The 16,834-nt window shown below is 25.1% G+C and overlaps 2 protein-coding genes across 4 annotated transcripts; both read left to right on the top strand.

Annotated features, from left to right (window-relative positions):
* Nucleotides 1–10: 10 nt before the first annotated feature.
* On the top strand, nt 11–3,656 carry LOC113557340 (brahma-associated protein of 60 kDa). The gene is made up of 10 exons (XM_026962803.2): nt 11–247; nt 312–511; nt 1,207–1,396; nt 1,463–1,630; nt 1,698–1,826; nt 1,886–2,059; nt 2,126–2,271; nt 2,332–2,452; nt 2,512–2,649; nt 3,501–3,656. Exons 1-10 carry the CDS (start codon nt 170–172, stop codon nt 3,654–3,656), a joined length of 1,500 nt encoding a protein of 499 aa, XP_026818604.1. The 5' UTR covers nt 11–169.
* Nucleotides 3,657–5,796: 2,140 nt separating this feature from the next.
* Nucleotides 5,797–10,519, top strand: LOC113557339 (cap-specific mRNA (nucleoside-2'-O-)-methyltransferase 1). Of its 3 annotated transcripts, none has more exons than XM_026962800.1 (18): nt 5,797–5,869; nt 6,043–6,092; nt 6,156–6,402; nt 6,485–6,605; nt 6,662–6,879; nt 6,984–7,145; nt 7,201–7,368; nt 7,447–7,614; nt 7,673–7,868; nt 8,062–8,171; nt 8,237–8,466; nt 8,549–8,725; nt 8,902–9,095; nt 9,177–9,296; nt 9,356–9,575; nt 9,639–9,862; nt 10,112–10,223; nt 10,286–10,519. In XM_026962800.1, coding segments are annotated over exons 2-18 (2,772 nt in total). In that variant the 5' UTR covers nt 5,797–5,869; nt 6,043–6,090; the 3' UTR covers nt 10,389–10,519. The 3 variants fall into 3 exon arrangements, with proteins under 3 accessions (XP_026818601.1, XP_026818602.1, XP_028044381.1); XM_026962801.1 differs by having other exon boundaries at nt 5,852–5,869; nt 6,047–6,092; XM_028188580.1 differs by lacking the exon at nt 5,797–5,869 and having other exon boundaries at nt 5,958–6,092.
* The last annotated feature ends 6,315 nt before the right edge of the window (nt 10,520–16,834 follow it).

Raw genomic sequence — 16,834 nt, 5'->3', positions numbered from 1 at the left:
TTACTCAAATTATAGTTTGTTTACAATCATAGAAAAGCAATTTACTATTCGTACACTCGGCAGTCGGCATTCTATGTAAACGTTTTTAATAGTACATTAATATTAAAATTAAATATTAATGTTCTTTTGTAGGTAATTTGAAATCAATTACTGTACTGAAGATTCCAAAATGTCAAATTTTCCACCTACCCCTACCAACCCAAATGTTCAAAATAGATTTGGTCAATACCCAAATCAAACGTATCCGGTTAGTATGTGTATATAATATATTTATTTAATTTTTTTTTCAATGTTTTGCATGTGTACTGTAGATGCAACAAAGGCCCGGCATGTACCAACAAGGTGGTCCGATACCTCAAGGTGTACCACCCAATGCCATGATGGGAGCTCGTGGACCCCCCACTCAAGGATTTAGCCCTATGAGACATGGCGCTGTCCCAATGGTACCGAACCAGCCAACGCCTGGCAAAAGACCTGCTGATAATCGAAATCCACCTCCCATGGTCAAGGGGTATGTGTTTTTTGAATAAAATTTAGCACCTATGTGATATACAATTTTAATCGTTTAGAACTTAATATTCATACAAACCAAAATGATAACTCAAAAGTCCCAAATGATTTTTGTCAAGTTATAGAAACTAAATATTATTCTTTTATATGAAGTGTATGAAATTTGTTTAGTATATTAATAAAAATGTATCACTTATATTTAAAGTATGAAATATGAACAAAGGCTTGCTAGATAAAAACAAATTAATAATAGAAAAATTATAACTTAAAACGCTAAAATAAAATTAAGTTCATAATATTATTTTTTTCCATTTTACTTGCTATTTTCAATTTTTTAACCAATTTATTCATTGACAACTATAATTCATAAAGAAATATTTTTATATAATCATTTAATGCTTCTTAGTGAAAACAATATGAAACAAAATAATTTGAGTTAAATGTTTTTTGCTAGATGCTATAAGCTATAATAAACTAGAAATTTTTAATAAGAAAATAAAAATAATATAAATTTATTAATTAATTCAATAATGTATTTATTACTTATTTATTGTACATGCACTAAATATATATTATTTATGCAAAACTTTTGAATTAATTTAATATGTAAATTAATGTTCTATGGATATTATTTCCATCATTACACTGTTACATAATATATTTTACATGATAAACATTAATAAATCACTTTTATAGTGATTTTCCTCACAACATACAAGTTCAAAATAGCAGTATTGGAATGAGCAAAAAAAAGAAAAAATTGGCAGATAAAATATTACCCCAAAAAGTAAGGGATCTTGTTCCAGAATCACAAGCATATATGGATCTATTGGCATTTGAAAGAAAACTCGATTCAACAATCATGAGAAAAAGATTAGACATACAAGTAATATATTCTTATTATTATCATAAGTTTGTGATGAATTTTAATATTACAATATTTTAATTATAGGAAGCATTAAAGCGCCCAATGAAACAAAAACGTAAATTGCGTATATTTATATCAAATACATTTTATCCTGCGAAAGAGCCTGGAGAAAATGAAGAAGGAAGTGTCGCTTCTTGGGAATTAAGAGTTGAAGGGCGTTTATTAGAAGATTCTAAAAATGAGCCAAATAAGGTAATTTTTTATTTATTAGTTATTTATTGAATTATTTTTATTTTTATTTTTATTTGTAATATTTTAGATAAAAAGAAAATTTTCTTCTTTCTTTAAATCATTGGTCATTGAACTTGATAAAGATTTATATGGGCCTGATAATCATCTAGTTGAATGGCATCGAACTGCAACAACTCAAGAAACTGATGGATTTCAAGTACCTATCAACTTTTTTCTTTCTAATTTTTTACATTAACAATATTATTACATTTTAAGGTGAAACGACCGGGAGATAAAAATGTACGCTGTACTATTTTATTGCTGCTTGATTATCAACCATTGCAATTTAAATTGGACCAACGTTTAGCTCGACTTTTGGGTGTTCATACTCAAACCAGACCAGTCATTATAAGTGCTCTCTGGCAGTTTATAAAAACTCATAAGCTACAAGTAAAACACTATAATATATATTTTTATATGAAAATATTTTTAATCTTATAAATTACATTTCTTTAGGATTCACATGAAAAAGAATATATCAACTGTGATAAGTATTTGGAACAAATATTTAATTGTACCCGTATGAAATTTGCTGAAGTCCCACAGAGACTTAATACTTTACTTCATCCTCCTGATCCTATTGTAATTAATCATATTATAAGGTAAAATTGTATAATTATGTAATAATTGGTATTTGTAACTAATTTAATTTAATTTTTAAGTGTTGAAGGTGTTGAACAAAAACAAACTGCATGCTATGATATTGATGTTGAAGTGGATGATACTTTAAAAGCACAAATGAATAATTTCTTATTATCCACTGCTAGCCAGCAAGAAATACAGGTAATTTTCTAAATTATATATTTTATTTTTTTATGTTACAATATTATGTTTTTATTTAGAGTCTAGATAACAAGATCCATGAAACAGTTGAAACAATCAATCAGTTAAAGACAAATAGAGAATTCTTTTTGAGTTTTGCTAAAGATCCTCAACAATTTATATATAAATGGATAATCTCACAAACAAGAGACTTAAAGGTATATATATGCAGTTTTTTATTCACATAATTAATAGTCTCAAATTGCAGGAAATTGTATTTATATATAAACAATTTGTACCAAATACATGCTATTTAGCATAATAATAAACAAATACACCATATATTGTAAAAATAATATTATGTTTCAATAAGTACATATATTTTAATGTTTAGTTTTTTTGAAAACTATAGTTGTCCTATCCATAGGCATGTTTATATGTAATGGTAGAACTGATTTGGTATAAAAAAAAACTTGAAAAAATTACTCTTGACCAGAACTGTAAAATAGTTTTAAACATACGCACATATGAACGTATTACTTAAATAAGGTTATCACGTATCACAATAAAAAATCTCCCAAGTAATTGAATATTTTTCTTGATGAATTATTTAATTAAATAAATATTATACATTAGATTACTCATTATGTTTTAAATGGTAAAACATTGTTGTAAAAAAATTAATTTTTGTTCAAATTTTTATATAATGTTATTAAAACAAGATATATTATTAAAAAAATAATTATTGCACTTTTTTATAATAATATGACATGTACTTCTGTCATCTGCTTTTCTAGTTCAAAATTATTTTAATATTTCTCTATCATCCAATTTTTCCATGTTATACAATCCCATAGCTCTGTGTATGCTAAGCACAATTCTAAGAAGAGTAATTGCATTGGGTTGCTAAAACTACTATGCTCTTGTTCATAATGAGATTGTACCGCAGCGGTTGACTTGTGGCTTTGTTCCACAGCGCTAGCCTTACGAGCTTTTGCTAAACTATTGTTTCACAATGTTTAATGTTGATTAAATTTAACTAAACAAATTGTACTTGTTAATATTTTAGACGATGACGGATGTAGTTGGAAATCCAGAAGAAGAACGAAGAGCAGAATTTTACTATCAACCGTGGACACAAGAAGCTGTTAATCGTTATTTCTATTCCAAAGTTCAACAGAAACGGGCAGAACTTGAACATCAGTTGGGTATTCGTAACTCATAAAATGAGTAAATAATTATGTAATATATTTTATTATTATACAATTTAAGATAGTATTTGATGTAATAGAATTATTATAATTATATTATAATTGATATAACCAACGTATGACCTTTTTTGATATTATTTATTAATTATTAATTATTTGTACATTTTTTAAAATCTTTTTAGTTAGTAGAGAAAGATTTTTTTTTTGTATGAACATAAAATTTATTAAAAAGCAGCATACATTTTTTATATGTACTAATTATTTAAAATTACTTTAATTTAATTTTAAGAATAAAAGAGTAGTTATTAGAGTAGTATTTTAATTATTATATTTTCAAGACTTCAATTATAATACCTAGTATGCTAACAATTGCTATTTATTATTATTATTCATAATATAATATTTATTCTTCTCACTGAATAATTTGAATAAGTATAAGAAAATGTATACATTCATTAATAACTGACTATGACGTTAAGTGAATGCAGTTTTATCTGGTATAAGCAATTAACCACATTGCATCCCTTATTATTTATGCACTATTTACTATGGTTACTATTTAATCAAATGCAATTTGATTGGTATATTATATAATGTTATAATAATTATATACAACATCTAGCGAGGAAAATGTAAACATTATATTTTATAGATAATTTAATTAAAATGGGGGATCTTAGTATTAAGAACAAATTAGTTATTATTTATTGATTGATTAGTTTTACTTAAGTTTATTTTATAGTCTTAAGTTCTATGTTTATGTAGTGTATTATGTAGTATAAGTTTATTGTACATAATATGCTATTTTAGTTACATATTCCAGAGCTAAAATTATAGAGATTGTACACTATGTAATAAGCATAGTTGATAAAGTGCACATTATGTCTGGAAATATTGTATAAAGGGTAAACAGAAAAAAAAGTACTGATTATGATATCAGTTGTATAATTATTGTGTATTGAGTATATAGCTAAAAATTATGTTTTTTAAGACAAGAATTGTTTTCATAAAAATTAATGGTTTTATACATCGCTATGCCCTATGTGGATTATGTGGACTGGTTGAATAATGAGCTATATATGATACTAGGGTAGTACCTATTACAGACAATATGAATTATAGTCTAATGATCAACTATACAATATTTATATAGTCTATAATAATATGATGTTAGCCTTTAATAGGGATAACAACACTATAATCGTGGTTTTACTAAAGAATATCTCGATAAAATGTTTGTATTTTCCAGTATTTTCAGAAACTTTAATACGAAATGCATAACAAATATCTCATTAGTAATTAAAATCTGTTTTTTTATACGTTATCGTTTAAAGTATTCTCAAATAGTTAATAGTTATAGACAACGCCCAAGCATTATAAAAGATTGAAATTTAATCAAATATTTTAATTTTTATGGAGTGATACTTAAGTATTATTATTCATCAAATAACTATGGGTATCATTCAAATTTCAACATACTTTTACTCTATAGGATTTAGTGAAAAATCATGTACTAAAAAATTCTTTAATTAGGTATCTATTACAATACTATAAAAAAAATAGCAAGACTTAAGGTTTTAAGACAATTGAACAATTCAAAAATTTAAGATAAATATACCATCATCATTCATTCAGCTAATCAATAAAGTAAGTAAAAGACTAAAGTAATATCACAGAATAATTATTCTTTGGTAATATCTTAAAATAATATCACGAATAAAGATATACTCTTAAATATATCTTTAAACGTGCACAATATAACCACAGAATTCTGTGATATAACATAAAATTAAAAAAATATATAATATATATAATAATATAATTTCCTATTAACAGCACGGCTAATGGCTATAGATACCACAGAATAATTCTGTGTAGATACTATCTATTCATATCTTTAGTCGTGATTTATAGATAAGAATGTATACAAAAATAGTTTATTCTTATCTATCACAATCATTATCATTTGATTCGTTTGGGATTTGTGTTATGTGTATGCCAAAACTCAAAATTATGTTTGTGAATAGTTAAAGATATTAATATTATTATTAATTATTAAGTAAGTGCTGCTACACTACTAATTATTACTATATACGTTAAAAATAATGCTGTATGTCCAATTGTAAAAAAATAATATTTTTCATATTTTTATAGGTACCTATGTGTGACGTACGTATTTTATCTATGACATTATAGATGGACTTTAGTGTTATAAAAATGTCAATTGGTAAATGAGCTTTAAATTTTTATTTTTAATATCCTCAGTGTTTATAAAACTTAAAACGTAGATAGTACTTTTTTAATTCATATAATATTTTACAATATAGATAGTATTCATAAATATGCATTATCTACCTTAATTTCAGGACCATCTAATTAATGTAATATTTTTTTTATAAGAAAGTGCAGTGTTTTGAAATTAATTCTATTTAAATTTTTTGTTGAATAATGTAAGTATTGAAGCTATCTATTTATTTATTTTCTTATATTATACATATTTTAATATGATTTAGGGCAAAAAATTTGTCAGACAGCAGTGATTTTTCTTCATCGACATCAGATGAAGAGGAAGTACTTAAACATAAGAGTAAAAAATTGAAAGTTCTACAAGTAGAAGATCGAGCTACATCAAAGTTTTATACTAAAGATGATAGCCAAGAAGATCTTCCATATGTTGCTGATAATGTTTTTAAAGTTAAAAAAACAAAACAAAACAAATATAGAACAAAATTTAAATCCAAAAGCCAATCATCGTCTAAAGTGAATATTGGTCTTACAGTAGCTAATAAGTTATTACAGATTGTTACCTAATCATAAGTTCACTTAATATTATTATTTACAGTCTCATGAAACTATAGATGATTCAAAAGAAATAAAGTATGCTAACAACTATGCTCCAAACAATCTCGAAAAATCATATTTAAATAATCCAGTTGCATTTATGAAGAGTGATATTAGTCTAGGTACTAAATATTTAAACTAGATAAATCATAATATTTTAATTAAAATTTTTTATTAGAACATAATAAAAAAAGATTATCTTCTTCTGAAGATAGTTCAGATAGTGATAGTGTTGATGGTTTTTCAAAGTATGGGGCACAATCAAAGACTGAACAATCTGATGGTGCTTCTTGTTCAAGAACAATTGATTCTGATTCTAATTTATCAGATGATCCTCCTAAGATGTATGGAACTGTTGAAAATAATGAAAAGAGTAACAAGGGAATGTCTTTAATGGTGATTATGAGTTACTATGAAATATTTATTAATTACTAATTAAACTACTTAATATATTAAATAAAGTATGTACTATTTATATCTAATAATTATTTAATTTGTAGAAAAAAGCTGGTTATAAAGAAGGTGAAGGATTGGGAAAAAATGCTCAGGGATTGGTGAATCCAGTACAGTTACCTACTCAAAAAGGCCGTAGAGGCTTGGGTTTTGCATCACGAGAACCAAGAGAATCTTTTGTTTTGGACTGGGATCCCGAACAAGAAGAAGTAATTATGACAATTATAGAAAATAAAATATAATATTTAATATACAATTGCATAGTCAACAGATATTTTAAAAGTGACTGATTGGTTAGAAAATGAAGATCCAGCGTCATTATCAATTGATGTTATGAATTATTGGTATGAAACTGGTGAAAAAAAATTAACATATAATCAAACAACAGAGTTTGCAGATTCAGAAATTTTTAAAGTTGTTAATTGTAGCAAGGTATATTTTTACATTTTTTGTATTATCTTATTATTTTATTTATTTATAATATTAAAATTTAATTTTTATATTATATAGAATGTTTTGGATAATATTGATGACCATGATTTCCGCCATGCTAGAACTAAAGCAAATCCATTTGAGACAGTGAAAAATGGTATATTCCAAAACCGAGCTGCAATGAAAATGGCCAATATTGATTGGGCATGTGATTTTATGTTCACTGATCCTAGATATAGCGATGGTGTATGTGTATAGTTTCTGTGTATTATATTTTTATTTATGATAATTATTATAATTCTAGTCATCCATGCTAACAAGTCCTAGTAGTTTACTTTATTTTGCTGATATATGTGCTGGACCTGGAGGTTTTTCTGAATATGTATTATGGAGAAAAAGTTGGAAAGCAAAAGGTGTAGGATTTACATTACGTAATGCAAATGATTTCAAATTGAATGACTTTTATGCTGGTTCTCCTGAGTCATTTGAAGCTTTTTATGGTAAGTATAAATATTTAAAAATTGTACTATCTATATAAAGTTTAATTTTTGTAAAATGAACAGTAACCATATTAATTTTTGATTTTTAATTTGCCAAAAATATGACACTACAGTTGCAAAGTGTTTGGCAATAATTTTGATATATTTTAGTACATAAAGTTTTAAACGAAAAACTGTACATTATTTTATTTAGGTCATGATGAAGATGGTGATATCTATAAACCAAAAAATATTCAGTCATTAGAAAGGTATGTAATGGAGATGACTGAGGGAAAAGGTGTACATTTTGTTATGGCTGATGGTGTAAGTAGTACAATAACCTAAAACAATATATATTATTTAAAATTGTATTTAACATTTGTTTATAGGGGTTTTCAGTTGATGGCCAAGAAAGTTTTCAAGAAATTTTGTCTAAACGATTGTATCTATGTCAAGCCTTAGCGGCTTTAAGTATTTTACGACCTGGTGGACATTTTATGTGTAAACTTTTTGATATATTCACTGAATTTAGTGCTGGATTATTGTACCTTTTGTACCAAAGTTTTAAACAAATTAGTATTTATAAACCAGTCACGAGTCGCCCTGCAAATTCTGAAAGGTCATTTTAAATAAAATATATATTTATAGTTTATATATTAAAAGTTATCATTATATGTATAAAATATAATTTTTGCATTTAGATACATAATATGTAAGTGGAGATTAGATGATATACAAGATATAAAACAATATTTATATAGTGTAAATTTAACTTGGAATGGATTAAGTTCAAAAGAAGATATTTTATCTATTGTTCCATTGCAAGAAATTCAAAGAGACTCTAATTTTTTTAAGTACCTTTGGGATTCTAATAATAAGTAAGTAAATTTTATTTTAATTTATGATCATACTTTAGATGTTATAAATTTTATTTTACTTAAATGTATTTAATTAAAATTACCTTTATAAAAACATCTAATAAGTACCAAATAATATTAATTTAAAAGGAAATTATCAATATATATAAGTAAATTAACATGTATTTTTAATTTAGATTAGGACAAATTCAAGCATTGAGTTTATCAAAAATTGTAGCTTATACTAAAGATCAACGTTTGGCTGATGAAAGACAAAAAGATCTAAAAAAAAAATGTTTAGAATTGTGGGAAGTAAAAGATGGTGTAAGACGTGCTCCTTTTAGAAGTGATCCTAAAGATACTTGCAATTCACTTATAACTGGATCAAAAGGTAATCATATTATGAGAATTACATATTATTAGAATATACTTAACTATTTGATAACTTTCTATAATATCTTATTATATTTAGATTTCTTACAGTCATTACCAGAATTTTTAAGCAAAGAAAATTTACAGAAACATGTAAAATCTATATATGACTGGCATTGTGTTTTGCTCAACAACTCTAAACCTCCAACATATTTTCTGAGTATGTTTCTAATCAAAAATATTTTAAATTATAAATTATTCCTTAAACAATTATTATAGGTTTAGGTGGTAGCCAGGTATACGAATTAGTTAATAATCAATGGGTCTCTAATGAATATTTAAAGAGTGTAATGATGAGCCCTGGCACACTTGTATATGGTGAACTAGCTATTGAATTAGAAGGTGAAGATCTAGGACAACTTAGAGTAAGAGTATTGCACATTATAGATGCATATAAGCTTGGAAACATTGATATTAGTAATGAACATTATTTATCAAGGTAAAATTTATAACTAATGTAATAAATATTTTAATGAATTCTTACCTATTAGTTTATGTTTAGGATAAATTATTGTAAAGATTTTGCAAAGTCCATGAATAAAATAGAATCAGATAAAACAAGAATTAGAGTAAAGGAACCTGTTTACTTAGAAAACATTCCAGAAATATTTGAAAAAATTGACCTTAGATGGTCAAAGTTTCATCGTAAATCTGTGAAGATGTATATGTTGGATAGTGAAAAATATTGTTGTGCTTCTGGAATATTATTTATTAAAGCCACATTAAGTAATTATACTAATTATCAAATTAATCACTATTATAATTGACATTGAATAACATTTTTTTTATTATTGATATTGAATTGGAATATCAAAAACTAAAATTGATATTGATAATAATATTAATTTTAAATTACCAAAAATTGTCTAATATTTATATTATATTAAAACATTGATATTGTTGTACAGCACTAATTTTTAATTAATAATAATAATGTTTAATTGTAATTCATTTTGAATTGTTAACGTAATTTAGGTCCATGGGTGAGAGCATTATCACGTACCTATAAAACAATGTATTATGGTCATCCTACAAAAAAAGCTATTTATGAAGAAGGAAATCCAATTGCTGCGTACGCCCCTTTTAGGTGAAATATTTATTTTTTGAAAATTTACAACAAAAATTATTTAAATATTTGTTTATTTATAGGGACTGCCGTATTACTAATAAAATATGGTTTTGGATGGATGAATTTGGAAATCCGTTAAAAAACCCAATTTTAGAACAAGAAGATCTTGAGAAACTAAAGTAATTCAGAATTATTTTGAATATTATTCTTGTTTATATAATTACAAATGAATAATTTATATTTACATGTATATTAAAGTTAGATTGGTTATTTTGACTGACTTAAACTGAAAAATAAAAATTAACTGATATTTTAATTAAAACCCTGTTTTGTTAAATCTTATTCCAAAAACACATCAAGTTTTATAATGCATTATCATTACTTATAACCGCCAAAAATTACTCAATGAGCAATTCATAATAGTTTTAATCAATGGCATTGCTGTAGTTTGAAATAAGGTCAAGGGAAACCATAATAAGTTTGAAACAGTAAAGATAATTTCTTTTTAATTAACAATCATTGGGTTATTTATGTTTGACGTATTGAGAACTTATTGACTAGGTTACTGTATTATGAAGTGTACAAATAGAATGAATAGTTGATATACTTGTATTATCAAAGTTTTATAAAATATTGTTTTACCATACATTACGCATTATGTACTCTTGATCACAAATACTATTTCTTCACAGAAAAGTATAAAGTTCAAAAATCAAAAGAAATATGTAAACAATTTATACTTCACCATACTTTTATTTTAAAATGATCATCATGCAAATACATTTCCTGAGAACTATTTGAAAAGATAAGGTTAATACTTAATTCAACAATAAATCATTATTAATTACCTGTTTAACTAGACTGTTAAGCAATTTTAAACATTAATCTATCAATTAACTATGAGAAAAAGTGGAGGATAATATTTTTTTTATTAAAAGGTTTTTGGTTTAAAAATAAATCATAATTCATAACACTTAAAGTATGTTAATTATTTGTTTTATGTTATTTTTACACAATAATAATACTTTAACCTTGCGTTAAACTTGAACTTTTATAGTTAAGCAATACATTAAAGATATTGAAGACATTTAATATATTAATAAATTGTATGTTATTTCTATAAAAATAAAATGCATACCGATATTATGTATAGGTATTAAACATCAAAATTAAAGTATCATAAAATAAAATAGGTACTTGGTGAAATTTGTTTTTTTCAAATGGTGTATTGGATTTTGGTTTGAAACTATTTTTAATTTATTCCTATCGGTGGTTGATTATGTGAACCTTACTCAAGACATTTTAATGAAACTTGATTGAGATATTAAACAATGTTGTGGTCAGGAGCTTCTGTGACGAGTGGAGCACATTCAGGAGTGCAAACAAGGATAAAACATATTGTTCCATCAGCCAAGTATATCCATTGCTGTAAATAATTTAAATCTAGTTATTTCAGATGCAGCAAAGTGTCATAGTAAAATAAAAACTTTTTTGAATCTGTTAAAACTGTGTTCAATTTTTTTGCCAGTAGTAACCCAAGATGTGCTTTATTAGCTGTAGGTCAAGAATTTGGCGATAAAGTAAAAAAAAAAAAAAAAACTCATGTGGAAAGAATATTTATCTAGTATAACAATTTTAAATATAGAAAAAGAATATATCAAAACTCTAAATATTGAGATGATAATTGCAATTTTGCAAACGCAAAATCAAGAAAAAAAAATTACTTGCTTTATTTAATAAATTTGAAAACATGTTTAGTATACTAGTGTTATATTTATTTTATATATTATGTAAGCTATTTGCTTTGCACAGCATTCCCATATAGATATTTATGTAATAAATAATAAATACGTTAAATATTTAATTTATTAAATATTATATTAAATTATTACCCATATGTTAAACCTAAGCAAGCCACATTGTTAAGAGATGTTTATAAAATGATTAAAATAGTTAATAATTTTACTTTAAGCTTGATGCCAAGAGTCGTACGAGACTAGTCGCCACTCCTAAATATATATTTAAATATTCTGAAGCAAAAATTATTTTTACATTTTTCGCCGTCTATTTTCTATAATTGCTTCCCAATTCAAGCAGTATTCCTTCAAATATATTTATTATAAATTAATTTTAAGATTGAATAATTTTAAATAAATGTTTAAAAATATTTTATATATTATATTTATATTTCACATTAAGTGATTCATGGCTCTTGAAATTATACATTATTTTGATTTTCATGCAAGCTTTAACAGTTTAATACAACTATTTTTCATATTTATCAAATGTTGTTTTATGTAAATATCAACTGTATTTTAACAATTTCCAAGAAAAATCTCATTTTCAAAGTAGCAGCTGTTGGCTTTTAAATTTTAAGAGATATTTTCTTTCTGTTTTCCTTCCTAAGCGGGATTCTCAGTTCACAGTCCTACGAAGTCTCCTACTCTCCTAATTCCTTAATACTAAGGATATAATTCTTTATTTGTTTTAAATAAATATTTAATGGCGGGTACACTTAATTAAAAAACTACGAGACTATTAATAAACAATGTTATATATAATTCATACCCCTAATACATTTTTAATTGATTCTACTTCTGCATTTTGATTACGAATTTGAACAGACTATATTAATCAACTGTAGAGATATAAACAGATACATAATAAATAATAATGAAAAGTTTAAATCTAATAAAATAAAAAACCGGGAAAGAGCTCTGCTGTATTGTAAGTTTTGAATCATTAAGTATAGATAAATGGATATTGATATAATGATATTTGATTGAATGCTTATTAGATAATTTATAATAAATTTACGAATAAGTTATACCATTAATAATAATAATAGAATAATCTATTTTATAATCAATGGTTATACCTGAAACCACTGTCAAAACATACATTCAAGATTATGATTGAAGAATCTAAAAGTGGTTTCACGTATAGAGCAATGATGCAATTATCGCGGATAAAAATTATAATATATTCTCTGCAGTCTACTTTTACCATCCTAGATACTGGTATACAGAGTCCATCACAAATCACAATGATCTGACACATTCAATTGTAATTTTAAAGTGAAATTGTAAAAGAAATAAAAGAACAGGGGACTATGATGGCTCTCGTTGGTAGGAATTAAGTAAGTAGATTTAACAAGAAATTCTTCCAATTAATTTTAAAAATTATAATAATAAAAAACGTAAACATATTATTTAAGTGAACTAAGTGAAGCAATAAAATTTTTATTTAGGTATTTTAAGAGGCTATAGTCCTCTTCTACAGTCTTCCACACAGATTATTTGTACACTACCTATTTCCAATTGCGAAGAAATATCTCGCTCTCCCTCCCTTTACTTCCCACTTGGCACTTATGTGACAGAACAATAATAATTTATAATATAAATGTACGTATGTATTTTTAATTTATAAAAACCAGACAAAACACTTGTAAATAGTACCTACCTACCAATGATACTGTGTGAAATCTACAAAAGTGAAAAACGACTTCAACAATTGTTATAGGAAATAATTTTTTACAACCATTTAATGTCTGAAATAGGTTGGTGTTAGTACAACAAATATTATTAATACATTTTAAATTTTAAGCGACAGACATGACGTAGCTGGGTATTGACAATGCTAGTGTATAACGGTGTGTGTTTTTTTTCTAAAAAACTTTTCGAGACAGTTAAAAGTTCAAATAGTTGCGTACAGAACCTCTATAGAATATAAATTAGAAATTGAACTTAGGATTGCACTTTAAAAGGAACTTTTTAAATTGTTCTGTAGTCTCCAAGAAAATATGAGAAAACCCTTATTTTTAACTTTGTATGTAATTTTGGATTTTGTTTCTATACTGCGGTAATTGAAATCGTTTTAGATTAGTGCTATCGTACCAAATTACTAGAAATACAATAAATGTTATTGCAATCAGTGGTGTAATTTTTTTTTTTTTTTGGAAAAGGATGTTCTGTCTCCTTGATATATTTTGTTCACAGATATTATCGTATAGTTTCATCACGAATTCATACCTGATGGCTTATTATAATACACCTTATGAGTAGTAATTTTCTTGTAAAAAAATATTAGGATTTTTGCTTAGTTTTAGATTATATTTATGACAGGAATAAAGTATAAACAATTTGACTGAATAAATTGAAACTAATTTAAATCTGAAATTTACTGAGTACCTAATTGTTTATATTAGTTAAATTAATTTTGTATACATGTATATTGTTATAGATATATTAATAAAAGAAGGAATATAGGTATTAATTGTAGACGTCTTTTTTTTTATCACCATAATTTGTTCAATACTTAATTACTTTTAAGTTTCAATACGACTTTTCAGATTGATTGATAAAATGAGTAATTCATTAAACTTTTTCTAAAGAAAACAAAACATTATTTAATTTTAAGATATTTTGTCATTCATCAATAATTTTTTACGATACTTTCAGTAATGAATACAACTATAAAAATAATTGATGGGGGTCAACTATAAATACTCCACTAGTCCACTGTTTATAATACCTTTAAACACATTTTTCTAAGTCGAATTTTGAAGAAAAAAAAAACTCAATAGTATTAAACATTGAAGAATAAGCAGAATTCTGGTACGATTTTTTTTGTTGAATACATTGAATATATATTATCGTTGCTTTCATATTTAAAATAATATACCTACATAAGTTACAATACTTTGTATTGCACGGAGATGATCAAAGTGACATGGAGTGGTCCAAAGAATACACATCAGTAGACCGCAGTTTCTTTATTTTGTCTACTTTGCATTGCACCTATAAGCTTTAATGTATATACATAAGACAGAACTCAGAAGTCTAATTGCTTTATTGTCTGTTGAGTCTATAATCGTTAAGTAGTATAAGATGCTTACTTATTGTTTTCAAAGTTATGTGTGCCTTGTCATTCTTACGTATAACGTATATGTAATAAATTATATCTAATTTCCTCCATTTGTTCAGCTAAATTGTATACTCTATAGTCTATAGTCATCTATATTGTTATATCTATATGTTTTGAAAAAAATAAATATATATTAGGCTTAAAAATTGCAGCTATTCTTATTAATACGTACTTTTAAAAACAACATTTTTATGGAAATTAAGTGAATTACACTGTAAATAGCATGCCATATAATATTGATTAAAATTTATTGTATAATTATACTGCAATGTTAATTGAAATATTTTTTTAAAAAAAATGTTCAATATTCATTAAATGAAAATTTAATATTATTTAATGACAATATGTCGATATTGTTGTAAGGTTCTAAGATAAAATTTTTTTAAATTTCGTTTTATTTTTAATGAAATCATAAGTCACAACCTGCAGAGTGTGGATTTCAGTATGATTTTGTATAGCCCCGTTCATAATATGTACTTACCAGTTTACAACATATTATATTAGTAATATTACAATTTATTACACACTGAGACGGTACTAACATTAATGTAGGTCTCTCAACCTAAGAAAAACGTTGAAACTATTTTAAATGAATAAATTTTACTGGTGAAGTGGTGAACAAGTAAATTTTTTGTTATACATGTTTAAAGCCATATCACGAAGTTTGTCTGTATGACTAGGTATATTTACCCATAATTGTCTACTTTGTTTTACCCTACATTGCATTTGCCATTTAATATAATATAATAATAACTGTTCAATGATCATCCATCCATTTTTTTTAACTAAACTCCGATGGCAAGGACAGTATATAATATTATAGACGCGAGTAGAGAGAACAATGATTAATTTTCTATTTTTTAGTCAGCGAAGTCTTAACAAAAAAGGTTATTTTTATATGTGGTTATGTAAAAATTCTAGAAACAAATGAATGTCAAAACAAATTAATATTTATATCGTTATGTATATAATATTATAATATATATACACATTATGTGTACGACTTTGATTTTCATTCTTTATAATAGTACAAAATCAACGATAATTGGGACAATTAATGGTAATTAAATTATTAGGTACCCTAAATTATAATGAATAAAATGTATCTACACAATTGCATACGATTTGATCTCTATGGAAGATATGGGAATAACAATTTTCAGACTATGTTTACTTAATATTAATGCACGTCCAAGTGTAAATATGTTTGATTTAGACAGTGTATTAATATGATCGTGCTCACTGCCCACCAATAACATTTTTAATTAGGTATCCAATACTCGTATTTTTGAAATTTGACTTCGGAAGATTATTAAGCATTCATTATAGTTTGTTTATGTTTTTTGGGTTATTTTATCTTTATATTTATATAATAAACACAATATCAAATTTAAACTTTTGTTTTTGTGTCATAATAATCCAAGATGATAAATGTAATGGTTTTATCACATAATAGCTATATAAATTATGTAAATAGTTTTAATTTGAATTATTTTAATTTCCATTATTGTAGGTACTTCTACAGAATTAGTAATGTAAATCTATTGATACGGATAAAGGAGTACTTATATTAATTATTACTAACAAAGCGGACAGTAGCGTGTATTTATGTTATAGCTAAGCATATGTGGATACGAGTGCACGAAAATTACACCGATTGTGTCCTTTTGACTTATCGTATTACAAATTTGTAAATTATGAAG

This window comes from Rhopalosiphum maidis, chromosome 1, assembly GCF_003676215.2.
Source record: "Rhopalosiphum maidis isolate BTI-1 chromosome 1, ASM367621v3, whole genome shotgun sequence".
NCBI classification, from domain to species: Eukaryota; Metazoa; Arthropoda; class Insecta; order Hemiptera; family Aphididae; genus Rhopalosiphum; species Rhopalosiphum maidis.
Note: the sequence above shows the minus strand (reverse complement) of the source record. Positions and strands in the feature narration are given on the sequence as shown.

Coding starts and splice junctions, on each gene's coding strand:
- LOC113557340 (XM_026962803.2), top strand. CDS start 170: ATGTCAAATTTTCCACCTACCCCTACCAACCCAAATGTTCAAAATAGA. Junction 248..311: donor ACCCAAATCAAACGTATCCG/GTTAGTATGTGT, acceptor TGTGTACTGTAG/ATGCAACAAAGGCCCGGCAT. Junction 2,272..2,331: donor GTAATTAATCATATTATAAG/GTAAAATTGTAT, acceptor TTAATTTTTAAG/TGTTGAAGGTGTTGAACAAA.
- LOC113557339 (XM_026962800.1), top strand. Junction 6,880..6,983: donor ACAAGGGAATGTCTTTAATG/GTGATTATGAGT, acceptor TTTAATTTGTAG/AAAAAAGCTGGTTATAAAGA. Junction 8,172..8,236: donor ATTTTGTTATGGCTGATGGT/GTAAGTAGTACA, acceptor ATTTGTTTATAG/GGGTTTTCAGTTGATGGCCA.